At 38.9% G+C, this 15,291-nt stretch overlaps 1 protein-coding gene across 2 annotated transcripts in view; it reads right to left on the bottom strand.

Annotated features, from left to right (window-relative positions):
• dcbld2 (discoidin, CUB and LCCL domain containing 2) overlaps positions 1 to 15,291 on the bottom strand; it is a 98,686-nt gene that overhangs the window by 35,408 nt on the left and 47,987 nt on the right. For both annotated transcript variants that reach the window (XM_059968616.1, XM_059968618.1), the window contains exons 4-5: positions 14,542 to 14,593; positions 7,654 to 7,726 (exon numbers count right to left, since the gene is read on the bottom strand). In XM_059968616.1, coding sequence (XP_059824599.1) covers positions 7,654 to 7,726; positions 14,542 to 14,593 — 125 coding nt within the window. The remainder of the gene's footprint in view (positions 1 to 7,653; positions 7,727 to 14,541; positions 14,594 to 15,291) is intronic.

Here is a 15,291-nt window from a genome sequence, read left to right as displayed (position 1 = left end):
CACATCACCTCTGCTCCATTTTTTAAAGATAGTTTCAGCTATCAGCAAGATAGTTGACAGAACAACTTCAAGGAAATATCCTATAATAATGTAACGGATGCACCTCCACCACATGGTACGAGGTGCAGCAATCTCTCATTTATATTGCATCCTGTAATTTTGCACGAATATGCAAATATAAGAATAACAAAAAGCATCAGTGCATTTTGGTGATGTGCACGTTACCTGCCACTCATCTGTTTGGGCAGTTGTGAAAATAAACCATGAAGGATTAAACAACCCTTGAAATTGTTTATATTATTATTTCAATCATCTATTTGCAAACAAGCTTATGGAACTACAGAAGTTAAAACTGGTTTGAGAGGCTAGAAAAGGAAAACACGCACATCTAGTTACTCTTTGTTTTTTGATCATTTCAACTGGTGGTCAATTCTGACTTTGACTATGTACATCATGTGCAAGGGAGACTAAAGTACTTGTATAACTTAGAATGGAGTGAGGAAGCCATGGGCCATTTTATTTAAAAAGACAATAGACAATAGGTGCAGAAGTAGACCATTCAGCCCTTCGAGTCTGTACCGCCATTCTGAGATCATGGCTGATCGTCTGCTATCAATACCCAGTTTCTGCCTTGTCCCCATATCCCTTGATTCCCCTATCCATAAGATACCTATCTAGCTCCTTCTTGAAAGCATCCAGAGAATTGGCCTCCACTGCCTTCCGAGGCAGTGTATTCCAGACCCCCACAACACTCTGGGAGAAGAAGTTTTTCCTTAACTCTGTCCTAAATGACCTACCCCTTATTCTTAAACCTTGCCCTCTGGTACTGTACTCTCCCAGCATCTGGAACATATTTCCTGCCTCTATCTTGTCCAATCCCTTAATAATCTTATATGTTGCAATCAGATCCGCTCTCAATCTCCTTAAAAGAGTGATGTATTAATCGTTCCTGTGAATATGATGACTAGCTGCTTCCTTCAGTTTGATTGGAGGCACTCCATAACGTCGTTAGGTGGAAGTACCAGCAAAAATGTAGGAATAGGTTTATATTTTGAAGTCAAAACATTGTATGAGCAGGCAGAAATTGGGGGATAGCTTCATCTATATGGATCTGGATGGCACTGTTAAGCAAGCCTTGGTAAACTGCTGCAAACATTCATGTGGCAGACATTGTGTTATTGTGGCTGAGTTAATACCACTGATGGATACAGAGCCAGCTTAGTATTATTGCATCCGTAAATGGCATTGAGCTTCATGGTTACTACATTTCCAATCACACTCATCCTGGGATACAGTTCATTCATCTACAGAGTCATGGTATGGAAACAGGTCCTTAAGCCCAACTCATTTGTTCATGCTCCTGACTTAGCAGAGTACGTGGAGAATTTTTGAAAGGCTTTAGGGACCATAGAGGCATGACTCGGCAAAATACTAAACCTCCAAACTACTCTTGGTGTCACAGTTCTGCTTCTATTTGATGGTGATCCAACAGAGTATTGATGGAAAAGTCAGTACCACTAAGTATTATGGAAAGGTGGTTAGAAGTACCTTTACTCGAAATGGTCACTGTCTTTGAACTTTTCTGGGCAAAATCATTTTGCAATAGTGTTGTTCATGCCTCTGCCCATTTCATCGTATCAGGATTCCCGACAATAAGCAAATAATGTGTAAAAGCGCTTAACATTCCTGTTTGGGGTGTTTTTTTAATGTAATTTTTCAATTCCCATACAGACTAGAATTTGTTCCACATACAGTGAGGTGAGGTCCATTCTAAACATTTACAGATTCAAAATTTTAACATGCAACCTTTTCTGTTAATCTTAAGTATTACTGCTTTGAAATGTTATTGCATTTACATCATATCCCCTCCAACCCCAGCCAGACTGAATTTTTATAAGCAGAAAAAGAAAGTTCTTTCAAGGACAGAAATAACTGAAGAAGAGATAAATACATGCATTTGCACGACACCCAGCTGTCCACAACTTTAAGGCAGAAGCTGTGCCATTTATTTTAAATTTCACTGAAAGAGGTAGTGAAGGGAATACATTAAGCTACAGTGCATCTTCTCTAGACGTCCATAAACCAACATGTCAAAACACAAGGTAAATGATTTGCATTGGGTCTCGCCACTGGGAATGATTCAAACAACTGTTTTGAAACAGGATGTTTCGCTGTTGGGCTGTACAGTACCAGTCACTATATCATCACATTTATAAGAAACCACATTTAGAATAAACACGCATCATTTGAGTGAGTAATGGGCAGAATCTGAATTACACACCATTGCATTTTCCACTCTGAAATGACCTAACAGGCTGGAAGTGTCTGACTCAGCTGGTTCTGCCGTACTTGATGATTTTACCTGCCATCTTCAATTATCTGCTGCGCTTTATCAGATCCAGTTTAAAATGCTTTTAGTTTTTCACCCCTCAAAGTCTTCAATTTACTCTATTTGAATATTATAGATTTTTCAATCAGTAACTATAGTTTAGAATTGAGATTGTAAATATTTTGCATTAAACTTTAGGTAGCAGTTAAAAATTTAGCTCTGTTAAGAAAGGAAAGTGAGTGCAGTCAAAATGTGAAAGAATTAAAGGACAGATTTCCCCAGAGCAAGGCTTAAGGAAATATATAATAGTGATGTTCAAAAAATTACAATTTGGTTTCAATCACAATAAACTGTTTCCATTGGCAGAAAAGTCATTAACTTGACGGCTCAAATTTAAAATAATTGTCAAAGCAATATAGAAATGCAGAGGGGCAGAAAAAGGAAAATACAACTTTTTAATGCAGGAAATTCTAATTATCTGAAATATACTATCTTCCAGTGCTGAATGGAGATTGAAATGTCAAGTCAAGTCACTTTTTATTGTCATTTTGACCATAACTGCTGGTACATTACACAGTAAAAACGAGACAACATTTTTCAGGACCATGGTGCTGCATGAAACAGTAGAAAAACTACACTGAACTATGTAAAAACAACACAAACAAAAAAAAACTACACTAGACTACAGACTGCATAAAGTGCACAGAACATTTCAGGAATTACAATAAATAACCTGTAGCAGGAAAATAGGTAATACATAGAAACTTTTAGAGATATAGCTTTAAAAGTTTAAGAGACTAAATGGAGATATCCTTTAGAAGCACCAAGACAATAGCCTACAGTAGGTTGAGTTCCACTCTTCAACAACAACAGTTAATAAATTGTAAAGTGTAGTACACTCTGCATGAAGCATTGACATCTTGTTACGATGAGCCAAGTTGCCTAATTCTGCTTATATATCTTATGGTCTTATAAAGCATTAGCAGTCACTTGAACTGTATTAAGTCCAGCAGTTAAGGAGTTCAAATGGCAGGGCTGAGTGACACAGAGAATCAGACACAATGATCTAATTGCATGTTTGCTAGTGTGGTTCAGTTCTTCTCATCCAAGGACAGATCCAATACATACATGCTGTTACTGCATGTCCATTGACTGAGCAGGACAAAGAATTACAAGAAAATCATGATTCAGACCCACTGGCAGCTCCAAGAAATGGTAGAAGAAGAAAGCAAAATAATAGACATATTCAGTGCAGGACAGTGGGGAGTTCACAAACTTAAAGATTTTTTTAAAACTTTTTTTTAACTTTTAATAATTTTAGACATTTTATTGTTTTCCAAAACAAATATTTGGCCTATTTTTGTGTGCATTATTTCTAAGATTTAATCTCATTAAAGTAATTAAATGGAGGTCTTCTCAGGGCTTCTGAATAAAAATATTACAATGACACCATTGGACTGGTATTTGATTCACCTCTGAATGCTCTTGATATTGCACAAAAGTAGCAGATGTATTCGGTCTCTGGAATGTGTGAAATACACACACTAGAAAGTAAGTGTCTGGGCAAAATCAATACCTTCAGGCATGATTCAGAGATGCCCAACTGACTCATGCGTGCAAATTGCTGCAATCAGGCTGGTTCTGTGTAAGTCCTGAAGCAGGATCTGATAAATCTCATCATGAATGCTTCTGTATAGTTTAACTGAATGCTCCAATTGCTTGGAACACCTGATAGGCCTGTAGCTGCCAGTATTAATTCTTGATGTGCTGATGTTGATTCCGTCATACAAATGAAAATGATCTCAATTCATTGTTGCGCAGAATGAATCATAGACTCATCAATTAAAAAAAAAGTACTTCAATCAAATATTTTCTTTTGGCTGATATAAATATTCTCTTTTGTCTATGAAGAACAATGTTAAAAAACCACACTTGGCTACAGATGAAAAGGATTTTCATTTCTTCAGAGCCTTTTGCAATCTCGGGAATTCTGAGGCTCAGAGTCAATCAGGTGCCCAGAGTACTCTTGACGGCACTTGAAGGAATTTCATACTTTATGAAACTGCTACTTTCTCGCCAAATCCCTTGATTCACTTAATATTTAAAAATCTGATCTCTGCCTTGTATACATTCAGCAACTAAGGCTCCACAGCACTCTGGAGTATAGAGTTATATAGATTTAATAACTCTGGGTGAAGAAATTTCTTAAAAGTCCTTAATTGTCAATCCCTTTGAGACTGTGAAACATCAGGTCCACACCTACCCCTTCAAGCCCCGTAAGAAACTAACACGTTACAAACGAGATCACAAAACACAAACCTCCCCCCATCACCCCAACTTTTCGAAGTTCAATATTAGAGAGGTAGTCTGATGAATATATTCTCAAATGAGAAACTGGGAGTCAGAAATTAATCAAATACACACTAGCTGCACTTCATCCTATTGAGTATACCCTTCTAGTACTCATCGTGTGCTTTCACCTTATTCGTCAATATCATTTCCTATATCCCACTCAGTGAGAAAGCTGCATTAATATTTGCACTTTTTTTCCTTTTTCAAGTCAAGTCAAGTCACTTTTATTGTCATTTTGACCATAACAGCTGGTACAGTACATAGTAAAAATGAGACAACGTTTTTCAGGACCATGGTGTTACATGACACAGTACAAAAACTAGACTGAACTACGTTAAAAAAAAACATAGAAAGCTACACCAGACTACAGACCTACACAAGACTACATAAAGTGCACAAAAGCAATGCAGGCATTACAATAAATAATAAACAGGACAATAGGGCAAGGTGTCAGTCCAGGCTTCAGGTATTGAGGAGTCTGATAGCTTGGGGGAAGAAACTGTTACATTGTCTGGCCGTGAGAGCCTGAATGCTTCAAAACCTTTTCCCAGACGGCAGGAGGGAGAAGAGATTGTATGAGGGGAGCATGGGGTCCTTCATAATGCTGTTTCCTTTGTGGGTGCAGTGTGTAGTGTAAATGTCTGTGATGGCGGGAAGAGAGACCCTGATGATCTTCTCAGCTGACCTCACTACCCGCTGCAGGGTCTTGCGATCTGAGATGGTGCAATTTCTGAACCAGGCAGTGATGCAGCTGCTCAGGATGCTCTCAATACAACCCCTGTAGAATGTGATGAGGATGGGGGGGGGGGGGGGGAGGTGGGAGATGGACTTTCTTCAGCCTTCACAGAAAGTAGTAGGCTTTCTTTGCTATGGAGCTGGTGTTGAGGGACCAGGTGAGATTCTCCGTCAGGTGAACACCAAGAAAATTGGTGCTGTTTACAATCCCTACCAAGGAGCCGTCGATGCTCAGCGGGGAGTGGTCACTTTGTGCCCTCCTGAAGTCAACAACCATCTTTTTTGTTTTGTTCACGTTAAGAGACAGGTTGTTGGCTCTGCACCAGTCCGTTAGCCGCTGCACCTCCTCTCTGTAAGCTGACTTGTCGTTCTTGCTCATGAGACCCACCACGGTCGTGTCATCGGTGAACTTGATGATATGGTTCGAGCTGTGTGTTGCAGCACAGTCGTGGGTCAGCAGAGCAAACAGCAGTGGATTGAGCATGCAGCCCTGGGGAGCCCCCGTGCTCAGTGTGATGGTGTTGGAGATGCTGCTCCAGATCCGGACTGACTGAGGTCTCCCAGTCAGGAAGTCTAGGATCCAGTTGCAGAGGGAGGTATTCAGGCCCAGTAGGCTCAGCTTTCCAATCAGTGGTGGGTGGCAATGCTTTTTTTTTGCTGGTGGGGGGATCGTTGCTTTGCTACTGCTTATGCGTGGGAGGGGGAAGCTGGGGGGGGGCTTTGGGGTTCTAACATTTTACTGTCATTCATTCTTTGGGAGCACTCCTCTGTTTTTGTGGATGGTTGTGAAGAAAAACTATTTCAGGATGTATATTGTAAACATTTCTCTGACATTAAATGTATTTTTGAAACCTTTGAATACTTTTGCCCTTTGCTGAATTCTTGCTTTCCCCTACTGTTCAGTTCAGCTTACTGAGCAATGCTAAAACTTTTTCTTTGATCAAATATGATGTTAACTTTTTGTAATAGCCACAGCTGGACCACTTTCCTGCTTTCTTTTGCCTTGAAGGGTTATGTATTATGTTTTAACTGTTTGACTTTATTAACAGTTAGCTTTTACATTCAATCATTTTCAAATCTTTATATAAAAATTCCATCATGTTATGATTATGGCATGGGTGATAAAATTCATTTTAGTGCTCTGCATGTAAGCTATGCTTTTCAGCAGTGAGTTGTTGGACGGGAAAAAGAACTTACAAAAAGTGTTACTGTAATGAATAAAAAACTGCTGAAAACATTAAGGGGGGAATTTCTAAGGTCACAGCTTTGGTTAAACACAACAAATATCTGAAGTCTTGTGGACTATTATCATTGACTTAATGGAGGAAACATAATAGTCATGTCATTTCAATATGTTTAACCAAGTAGATTGCTTTTTTATAAAATATTAGTGAATACGAAATTCTTAACAGATTTGAGTGCTAGAGAGAAGCAGTCAACAAAACTGAAAGCTGAACCCTTTAGCAAAATAGCAGAATGCAAGTCAAATACAGTTAGACGTACCTATGCATTGTGTATACTTTTTACAGTACAAAAGAGATGCTGCATTTTTAAAGAAACAGAACTAATTATTCTGGCACACACATTTTTTGAGCAATTATTTGTACTTGAGCAATAAGACAGGGGAAAATTGGGGGGAAACTGAACAACAACCTTGCCCACATGAAATGAAAAGGGATCTAAATGAGCTTTTTTTATTTTGAGCCCAGGTCACAGAAAGACCATCTTTAACATCTACCCATTCTTTGGGTGATTTTATTCCCAAATACTTTCTCCTTACTTTACATGTAACCATGAAAAAAAAAATGGAAACAGAGCAATTTATGATGAGAATGGGACAAAAGTACACAGATGCATGATAGCAAAAAAAGCACAAATTTTGGACAGCTTTATCTGATACAATTTACATTGTGTCTGGTATTTTCATATTCTACAATCTGATACAGATTTATCAGGTACAATTTATATTCCTCAATGAGACCTTCAAAATCAAGTTTGGAAGGCAGTGCCAATGTGGAGAGATTTGAGACATTGAAGTTATTTCAAAAATGTAATTTTACAAAGCAATATTCACCTGTAGAATGCAAACAGAATATCAAAAGGAAAGGCATAATCTAAATATTCTTAAACAAAAAACAATTCAACTGCAGATATCAGAGTACAAATAGTGTGTTATGCTTAGAGGGTTCCCTCTGGTAATTAATCCCCAGAAGCTTGCTCTCCCTTTCTATACTTACATCGCGATAACCATGAGGGATAGTTCCAGAGATGTCGCCAAAAGGGGTCAGGCATCCAGCAGGACAGTACCTGCTGAAAATGAGAAACAAACAAAATATCAACCCGGTAGTACTTAAAAGAGATAATTCAGAAATAATAATGAGAAACTCATTTTAAGCAAACCACAAGGGCCAAGCAGGGAACTAGAAAAAGATTTTTTTTATATAGTGAGTAGTTAGAATTTGCCAACTATTGTTGCAATAACTCTCTTAAAAAGGGAATTAAATGCTCACTTAAAAAAGTTGCCACAGAAGTTAACAAGATCTGAAAGAGGGAACTGCCTTCTTGTCTGCTGAAAATTTACAATCCCAGGCTTATCGATTAGCATAACACTATTACATCTCGGGGCATCGGAGTTCAATTCTGACGTCATCTGTACGGAGTCTGTACGTCCTCCCCACTGATTGTGTGGGTTTTCTCCAGGTGTTCCGGTTTCCACCCACAGTCCAAATATGTATTGGTTAGTAGGTTAATTGGTCATTGTAAATTGTCCCCTGATTAGGCTAGAGTTAAATCTGGGGTTGCAAAGCGACTAAGTAAATAAAATCAAATAAATTAAATAGCTAGAGCTCCGTTGAACTTCTTGCAGTACAGTTAGTTTCTTCAAGAACATCACACTGTCAATGTAACGCAATTTAATCGCAGGGCTATAAGTCAGGATCAAATTTGTTCCACATATTGTTCCTGTACAAATGCAACCAGAAGACGTGATTTGAGGACATAAATCTGAGCTGCAGAAATGAGTTCTTGGCTAATCAGTAAATGTTGTATGCTTGGGATGAACGGGTAATATTGTACTTGGTTCCTGTAGCTTTCAGCTTTTGGAGTTACCTCATAATGTTTCTTTGACTGACCTAAACTGAATGATGAAGGTATATGGATGTTTAAGTCAATTGCATATTGTATCACACAATTATTAAGGATATCAAAAGGCAAACTAGATGGACAGCTCATTTTTCTTCTGGCAATTTCATGCTCTTAGTGCTGGGAGCAAAATCAAATCTGCTTTATAATTAATAAATGGCTCAGATAGGGCTGACAGAAGTAATAACAGCTTTATGCAACCTACCAGCCCAATTTAGACAGTTTTACCTCCCTTATCCTCAAAATTTCCCAAGGGAGGAGGAATTTCTGATGAATGCTACTTGAAAAACCAAGCTGTTGGAATACAGTTCAAAGCTCTCTGGAAAAACTACTCAGCTTGGGCCCAAGAATGAGGAAAGGCCCAAGTTTTGATCAATTTAAGCACCAGGCTGAATTGGAAACAAAGTAACTCAGGCTAAATCGAGGCAGTGGGACCCAGGCCCAAAAATGTAGCAACATGGCAGGGTCCAGGTCCGAGAGTGAGGAACAACCTGAGGTTTGGACTATTTAAGCGCCGGGCCAGATCGAAAAGGTCAGGGTGTCGGGACCGGAAGTGAGGGACGGGACACTGTTCAGCTCACTGCTCCAGGAGGTTAACTCATCTCTGCACTGAATTGAGGCTGTGGTCTGCAATTAACGGGTTCCTGGATCGGCTGCAGTGATGACTGGCTTTGAGGCAACGGACTCACTTTCATGAACTCCAGTTGTTTGTACAATTTCTTTTTTTATCTGCACTTTGGATGTTTGACGGTCTTTTTTTAAAATGTGTCCTATTGGGTTTCAATGCTTTCAGGCTGCCTGTAAGGAGATGAATCTCAAGGTTGAAACAGTATACATACTTTGATAATAAATTTGCTGAACTTTGTACCAAATAGTAAAATAATACTAAACATAGATGGCACAGTATTAGAAAGGGCTTCCATGCTGACCAGTTTATGGGCCTCAAAGAACACTAACTTGTTTGTTCAGAATCACTAAAAATAGCAGCAAGTTTAAAAAAAACATTCTATACTTTAACAAGATTCTTGCACATCAGTTACAAAAGAGTTTAATGACCTGAACGCTGACCAACTATAAAATATCTACACTGCTTAATCCACAGTAAATAGTTCCACATTTCAGTGGAATGAACAGTACGATTAATTTATTTCAGCAGATATCAGTAGCAGAATTTTTAAAAAGTACATGCTGATCCATTTAATTTTTTTTCTTCCTTTAAACAGTGACTCATACAAGGTTCAGAGAGTGCTTTACAGTGTGGATACTCAGAACATAGTTTCCCTCATGAGGAAATAAGCACTTGAGGACATAGAGATTTGGAATAAAGTTTGTCCATTAAGGAGGAATTCCTTCACAGTGTCAGAGTAGGTTAAAAGTTCGGCACAACATTGTGGGCCAAAATGCCTCTACTGTGCTGTAATGTTCTATGTTCCATTATGATTCTTCTGTATGCTCTTCCCAGAGGATCATTGATATAGAGTCACTGGACATATTAAAGAATGACCCAGACAGATGCTTAGACTGCATGGATTTTAGGCAAGGATAGGAAATTGGAAATCATGGTCAATCGCTCATGGCCTTTCAAAATGGCAGAGTGTTCACCTCCTTGAGCTCCTATCTCTTACATACATTGAAATATGTATCCATATTTAACAACTACTCACTGATGTTTAATGTCAAACTATTCCTATCACATTAATAGCAAATGTAATATATTTGGTAATAATACACATCCTGACTCAAATTTACTAGAATATGAAATGCAAATACATTTCAATAATGTTACCTTGCATCCAAGTTGGCTTTGTGCACAGCTTCTAAACTGGGTCCGCTGCTGATAATGTTAGCAAGCATATCAAATCTTTCAGAAAAATACACGCTCACCCATTTAATTATATTTGATTATACTTGACCTTTCCCATGCCAATCTACCTAGAGCAGATGTATTTGCCCAAAAGAGCTTAGGTGGAAGTAACCACTGTACAGTGTTTGCTTGCAGAGACAAAAGTCGTGGTGCATATTCTGGACATCTCCATTGCGTTGTGTGGCACCAAAATTATGCTAAACGGGGTAGATTCAGGACAGAGCTGGAAACTCTAAACTGGGCATTCTTCAGGTACTGTGTCCCATCAATTGCATCAGAAATGTACGTCAGCAAAATCTGAAAAGTTATGACATACCACAACCCTCACCCACTACTACCAAGATAAGGTGTTCAATGAGGAGTGCAGAACTTCTGCACAAGACATAACTAAAAATGAAATACCAGCCCAGTGAAGCTGGAATGAAGGACCATTTGTGAACCAAACAAGCGAAAAAACAGCAGTAGGCAATCTCACAACCACTGGATCATATCAAAATTCTGATGGCCACATCAAGCTGTGATGTGTGGTGGACAAAGGAGGCTCTAGGAACATCTCAATCCTCACGTTACTAGAGAAATACGGATGCAATTTGTTTAGCCAGAAATGCCAAACAGATCTTCTACCTCTGCTTCCTATGAAGATCCCCACCATCGCAGAAGTCTTCCTCCAGCCAATGGAATAAAATGCACATAATATCAAAAAAATACTCAATACACCACAGACTTATAGGACCAAACAATATTTCACTAGTGACACTAGAGACCTCAGCTCCAGAATTAGTGGCACTTGTAGCCAAACAATTCTAATACAATCTTCAGAGTAAAATTACCTAGGTACACCCTGATCACAAAGAAGTGGAATAAATCCAATCCAGCTTATTATTGCCCAGAGTCCACTCTCAATCGACAAACTGATGAAGGCTGTTATTAATAATGTTGACATGCAGCACTCAAATCACCAATAAGATACCGAATAACACCCAGTATGGGTCTTGTCTCCAGATCTCATCACAAACATGGTCCAGAACAATCAGTGAGCTGAATTCCCGAGGGGAGGGTGTGTGAGACTGCTCTATACATCAAGCCAGCATTTGATTGATTGTGGCATCAAGGTGCCCTGTGATCAATGGGTATCAAAGAAAAACATTCCAAAGGTTGGAATCACAACTGATAGTTTGCAGTTGTCAGAGATCAATCAGGACATCTCTGCACGAAGCTTTCAAGCCAAACATGAAAAAGTCTGCAAATACTGGAAATTCAAAGCAATGTACACAAAAACCTGCAGGAACTCAGCAGGTCAGGCAGCATTTGTGGAAAAAAAATAAACAGCTGACGTTTCAGGTCGAGACCCTTCTTCAGGACTGAGGGGAAAGGGAGGAGATGTCCAAATAAAAAGGTGTGTGGTAAGGGGGAAAGAGGCTAGCTGGAAGGTGATAGGTGAAGAGAGGGGACCATTGGAGAAAGGGAAGGAGAAGGGAACCCAGTGGAAAGTAATAGGCAAGTGAGAAGTAAAAGGTCAGAATTTGTGAGTATAACCAGGGAAGGCTTCAAACATAGACTGTTCTACAAAGAGGCAGGCACAGCTGAGGCCCATGTGAGTGCCAATGGCTACCACTCGAGTTTGAAGAAAGTGGGAGGAAAAATTGTTGAGGGTGATGACCAGTTCTGCCAGACAGAGGAGGGTGGTGGTTCTTTTGTCAAGAAAGAAGCAAGAGAGTTTTGAGGCCTTCTTGATGGGGGATAGTATAAGAACTGAACATCCATGGTAAAGATGAGGCAGTCAAGGCTAGGGAATTGAAAGTCACTGAGGAGATCAAGGGGATGAGAAGTGTCGCAGACGTAGGTGGTAAGGGACTGAACCAAGGAGGACAGAATGGAATTGAGACATGAAGGCACATTCAGTGGGGCAGCAGCAGGTAGAGACAAAAGGCCTACCCAAACAGTATAGTTTGTGGATCTCGGGTAAGAGGTAGAAGCAAGCATTGCAGGGCAAGGGGACTATGGGTTTGATTAGGAGTTCTCCAGAGTGGATGAGGTCAGTGATGGTGTCAGAGATCATTGGCTTTCAAGACAATATGCTAAATCCCTCCATCATCATTAGCTTCATCCACAGCCTTCCTTCCACCATGAAGGCAAAACTGGAGATGATTGCTGATGATTACACAATGTTCAATTCAATTTGCATCTTCTCAGCAAATGAAACAATCCATGCCTTAATGTAGCAAGATCCAGGACAATATCCAGGAAAAAGCTGATATGTGACAAGAGCCTTACTACATAGATCTTACTTGTCACTTAAGTATCAAACCATGACCTACTCCAACAAGAGCGAGCTGATCACCTGTATTTCAGAATTACATTAATGGAATTACTATTGTTGACTATCACACTAATATCCCTTGGGTCGCCATTGATTAGAAACTCAATGGACCAGCCATGTAAATTCAATGCGTTCAGAAACAGAAGTTGGAAATTCTGTAGCTTGTCATTCATGTCTTGATACTCCACGGGTTTTCCACAAAAGCACAAGTCAGGAGCCTTATATCTTCCACTTGTTTGGCTGATCTCACAGGAAGCTCAAAACTCAGGGCAAAGCAGCCCATTTGATTGACTATCAACCCACCTTAACCTCACTTCCCTCTACTACTTATTTGTCCTGTCTTCTTTGACAGCCCTTGCAACCACTACCACCAAGAAGGACAGGGACAGTAACACCTGTAACATTGGAACAACAACAACAACTGGGAGATTCCTCTCAATGTTTACTTCCTCTGCTCAAGGAATCGGACTCGGATCCAAATACAGAAAATCCCTTTCCAGTACATTAACTAGAAACAAATTGGGGCAATAAAAGGCAGCTCACAGTGACCTTATCAAGGGCATTAGGGGTAAGTGATAAATGCTCCAGTTGCCCACAACTCATTGATCTCAAAAATGAAATGATTTGAAAGCAAAATTTCTGGATATCAATACACCATGACTGCGACCTCTGGGCTTATGATTCGAATACAACTGGATACTGAACACATAATGATGATGAATTGAGGACCAAAAGTCCAGGTAGCTTATCTGCCTGCATGATAGATTCAAATATAAAAATAACAATATTTTTGCTGTTTTTACTCTGTTTTAGATGTCCATAAGTGTGACAGTCAATCCTGTGTGGCTGTTCTAAAACATGGGCTAGGATCCATTTCAGTTATGCATCATGGCAAGTGGATAATTGAAATTAAGTTAACTGAATAAATTTAGAACAATAAAAAGCAACTGATTTCACTTATGGTGACCACCCGATCGTTACCAATATTTTTTAGGAAAGGGAGTCTGCTATACTCATCCATATTAAACAATGAATTGCCTCCTGAAATCGCCAAACAACATTCAGTGGAGTGGCAGAGCAGCTACATTGCTAGCGATACTCATGTTTTGTCAGTGACTAAATAAAACTTGAAACATTACTGGTTAATATGAAGGAATGCCGGGTGTCCATTTCATCCTCCTCCTTGTGATTAACCCAGTATTTGAACCCTTTCCCTAGACATTAACAGAGGCCACATTTTTCACACATTACATCACTATTCTCCGAACACTGCCCAGCATAGCAGCTCATTGAACACAATGACTGTAAACCTGGAATTATTTAATTACAGCTGTTAGATAATAGGGCAGGCACTATGATAAAACTGGATTAAAATTATGAAGGAAAAGATAGATAGAAATGGAAAGGTTGAGACAACTGGAATAGCAACTAATATTGCTTAGCAACTAACATTCTGTCTAATATAAGACAGAATGTAACGTGTAGAAAATAAATCTGGAGACACTGAAAACCTTGAATGGCCTCCTAGAGAAACAGAACATTTCACCATTTACGTCTACAGATGGGGAAAGGGAAGCAGGAGACACACAGAAATGGAAAAGGCAGATGAGATTAGCCCACATGGCTGAAAATTCTGAATTCAATGCAATTCAATAAATAATAACCACTACTTTTATTAATATTATGTGGCACATTACAGAAAGCTGAACAAAATAGTCTGCCTTAAAATGTTTGTAGCTTATTCATCTGAATGTAATTCAAAACCAAATCCCTGTAACCATTCACTAAATCAGTCATTACCTGAATTCAGGCTCTGAGAAATGGCTCCCTTTGTCTAAACAGGTAATTAGATCTGTGGGAATGAAGAAACAGCATTATTAAAAATTAAGCAAGAAATACAAAAATAGTAACCATTATTTGCATCTTGAGTATATATACATCTAAAATTATAAAATGAATCTCCAACATTTACCATCAACATTTAAAATAGTGTAACATAATCTTTATACCCACATCACACCTCTGTAGCCTGGACAATAACTGTGGTATCTTATGAGCAAGATACAATCCTATTAATGGAATCCATACAATAGGCTTTTAAATATTGATTTCTGTCTTATCCATAATTTAATAACACTCTGTTATAAAGTAGATAGAGATTATTAAATCATTGTTGGAGCCAGTGAGATGCTATTGCACAATACCAATGGCTATATGGAAGATAATCTATGGATATAAATCATACAGCTGTGAGATTTTTATACGCAAGGAATAAGATGGCTGAAACCAAAGCACGAAGTCTAGTTTATTGACAATAATATGGCTGTAATATTAGCTTGAGAACTGAAACTATTTGGTTCATCTATTCCCTTCAGTAAAACATTAGCAGACACAGTAACACAGAACAGGTACATACCTGCAGCCACATTTATGATCTTTGCACAACAATGCATGCATTCAAATAACACCATTCAAACCTATTCAAATAAAACCATTCAGGGTTAACATGTCTGAACGACTGCCATCCTATCACATTCACCTCAGTAATAA

The sequence above is a fragment of the Hypanus sabinus genome, chromosome 4 (assembly GCF_030144855.1).
Source record: "Hypanus sabinus isolate sHypSab1 chromosome 4, sHypSab1.hap1, whole genome shotgun sequence".
Lineage (NCBI taxonomy): Eukaryota > Metazoa > Chordata > Chondrichthyes > Myliobatiformes > Dasyatidae > Hypanus > Hypanus sabinus.
This window is presented reverse-complemented; position numbering and strand designations above follow the sequence as displayed.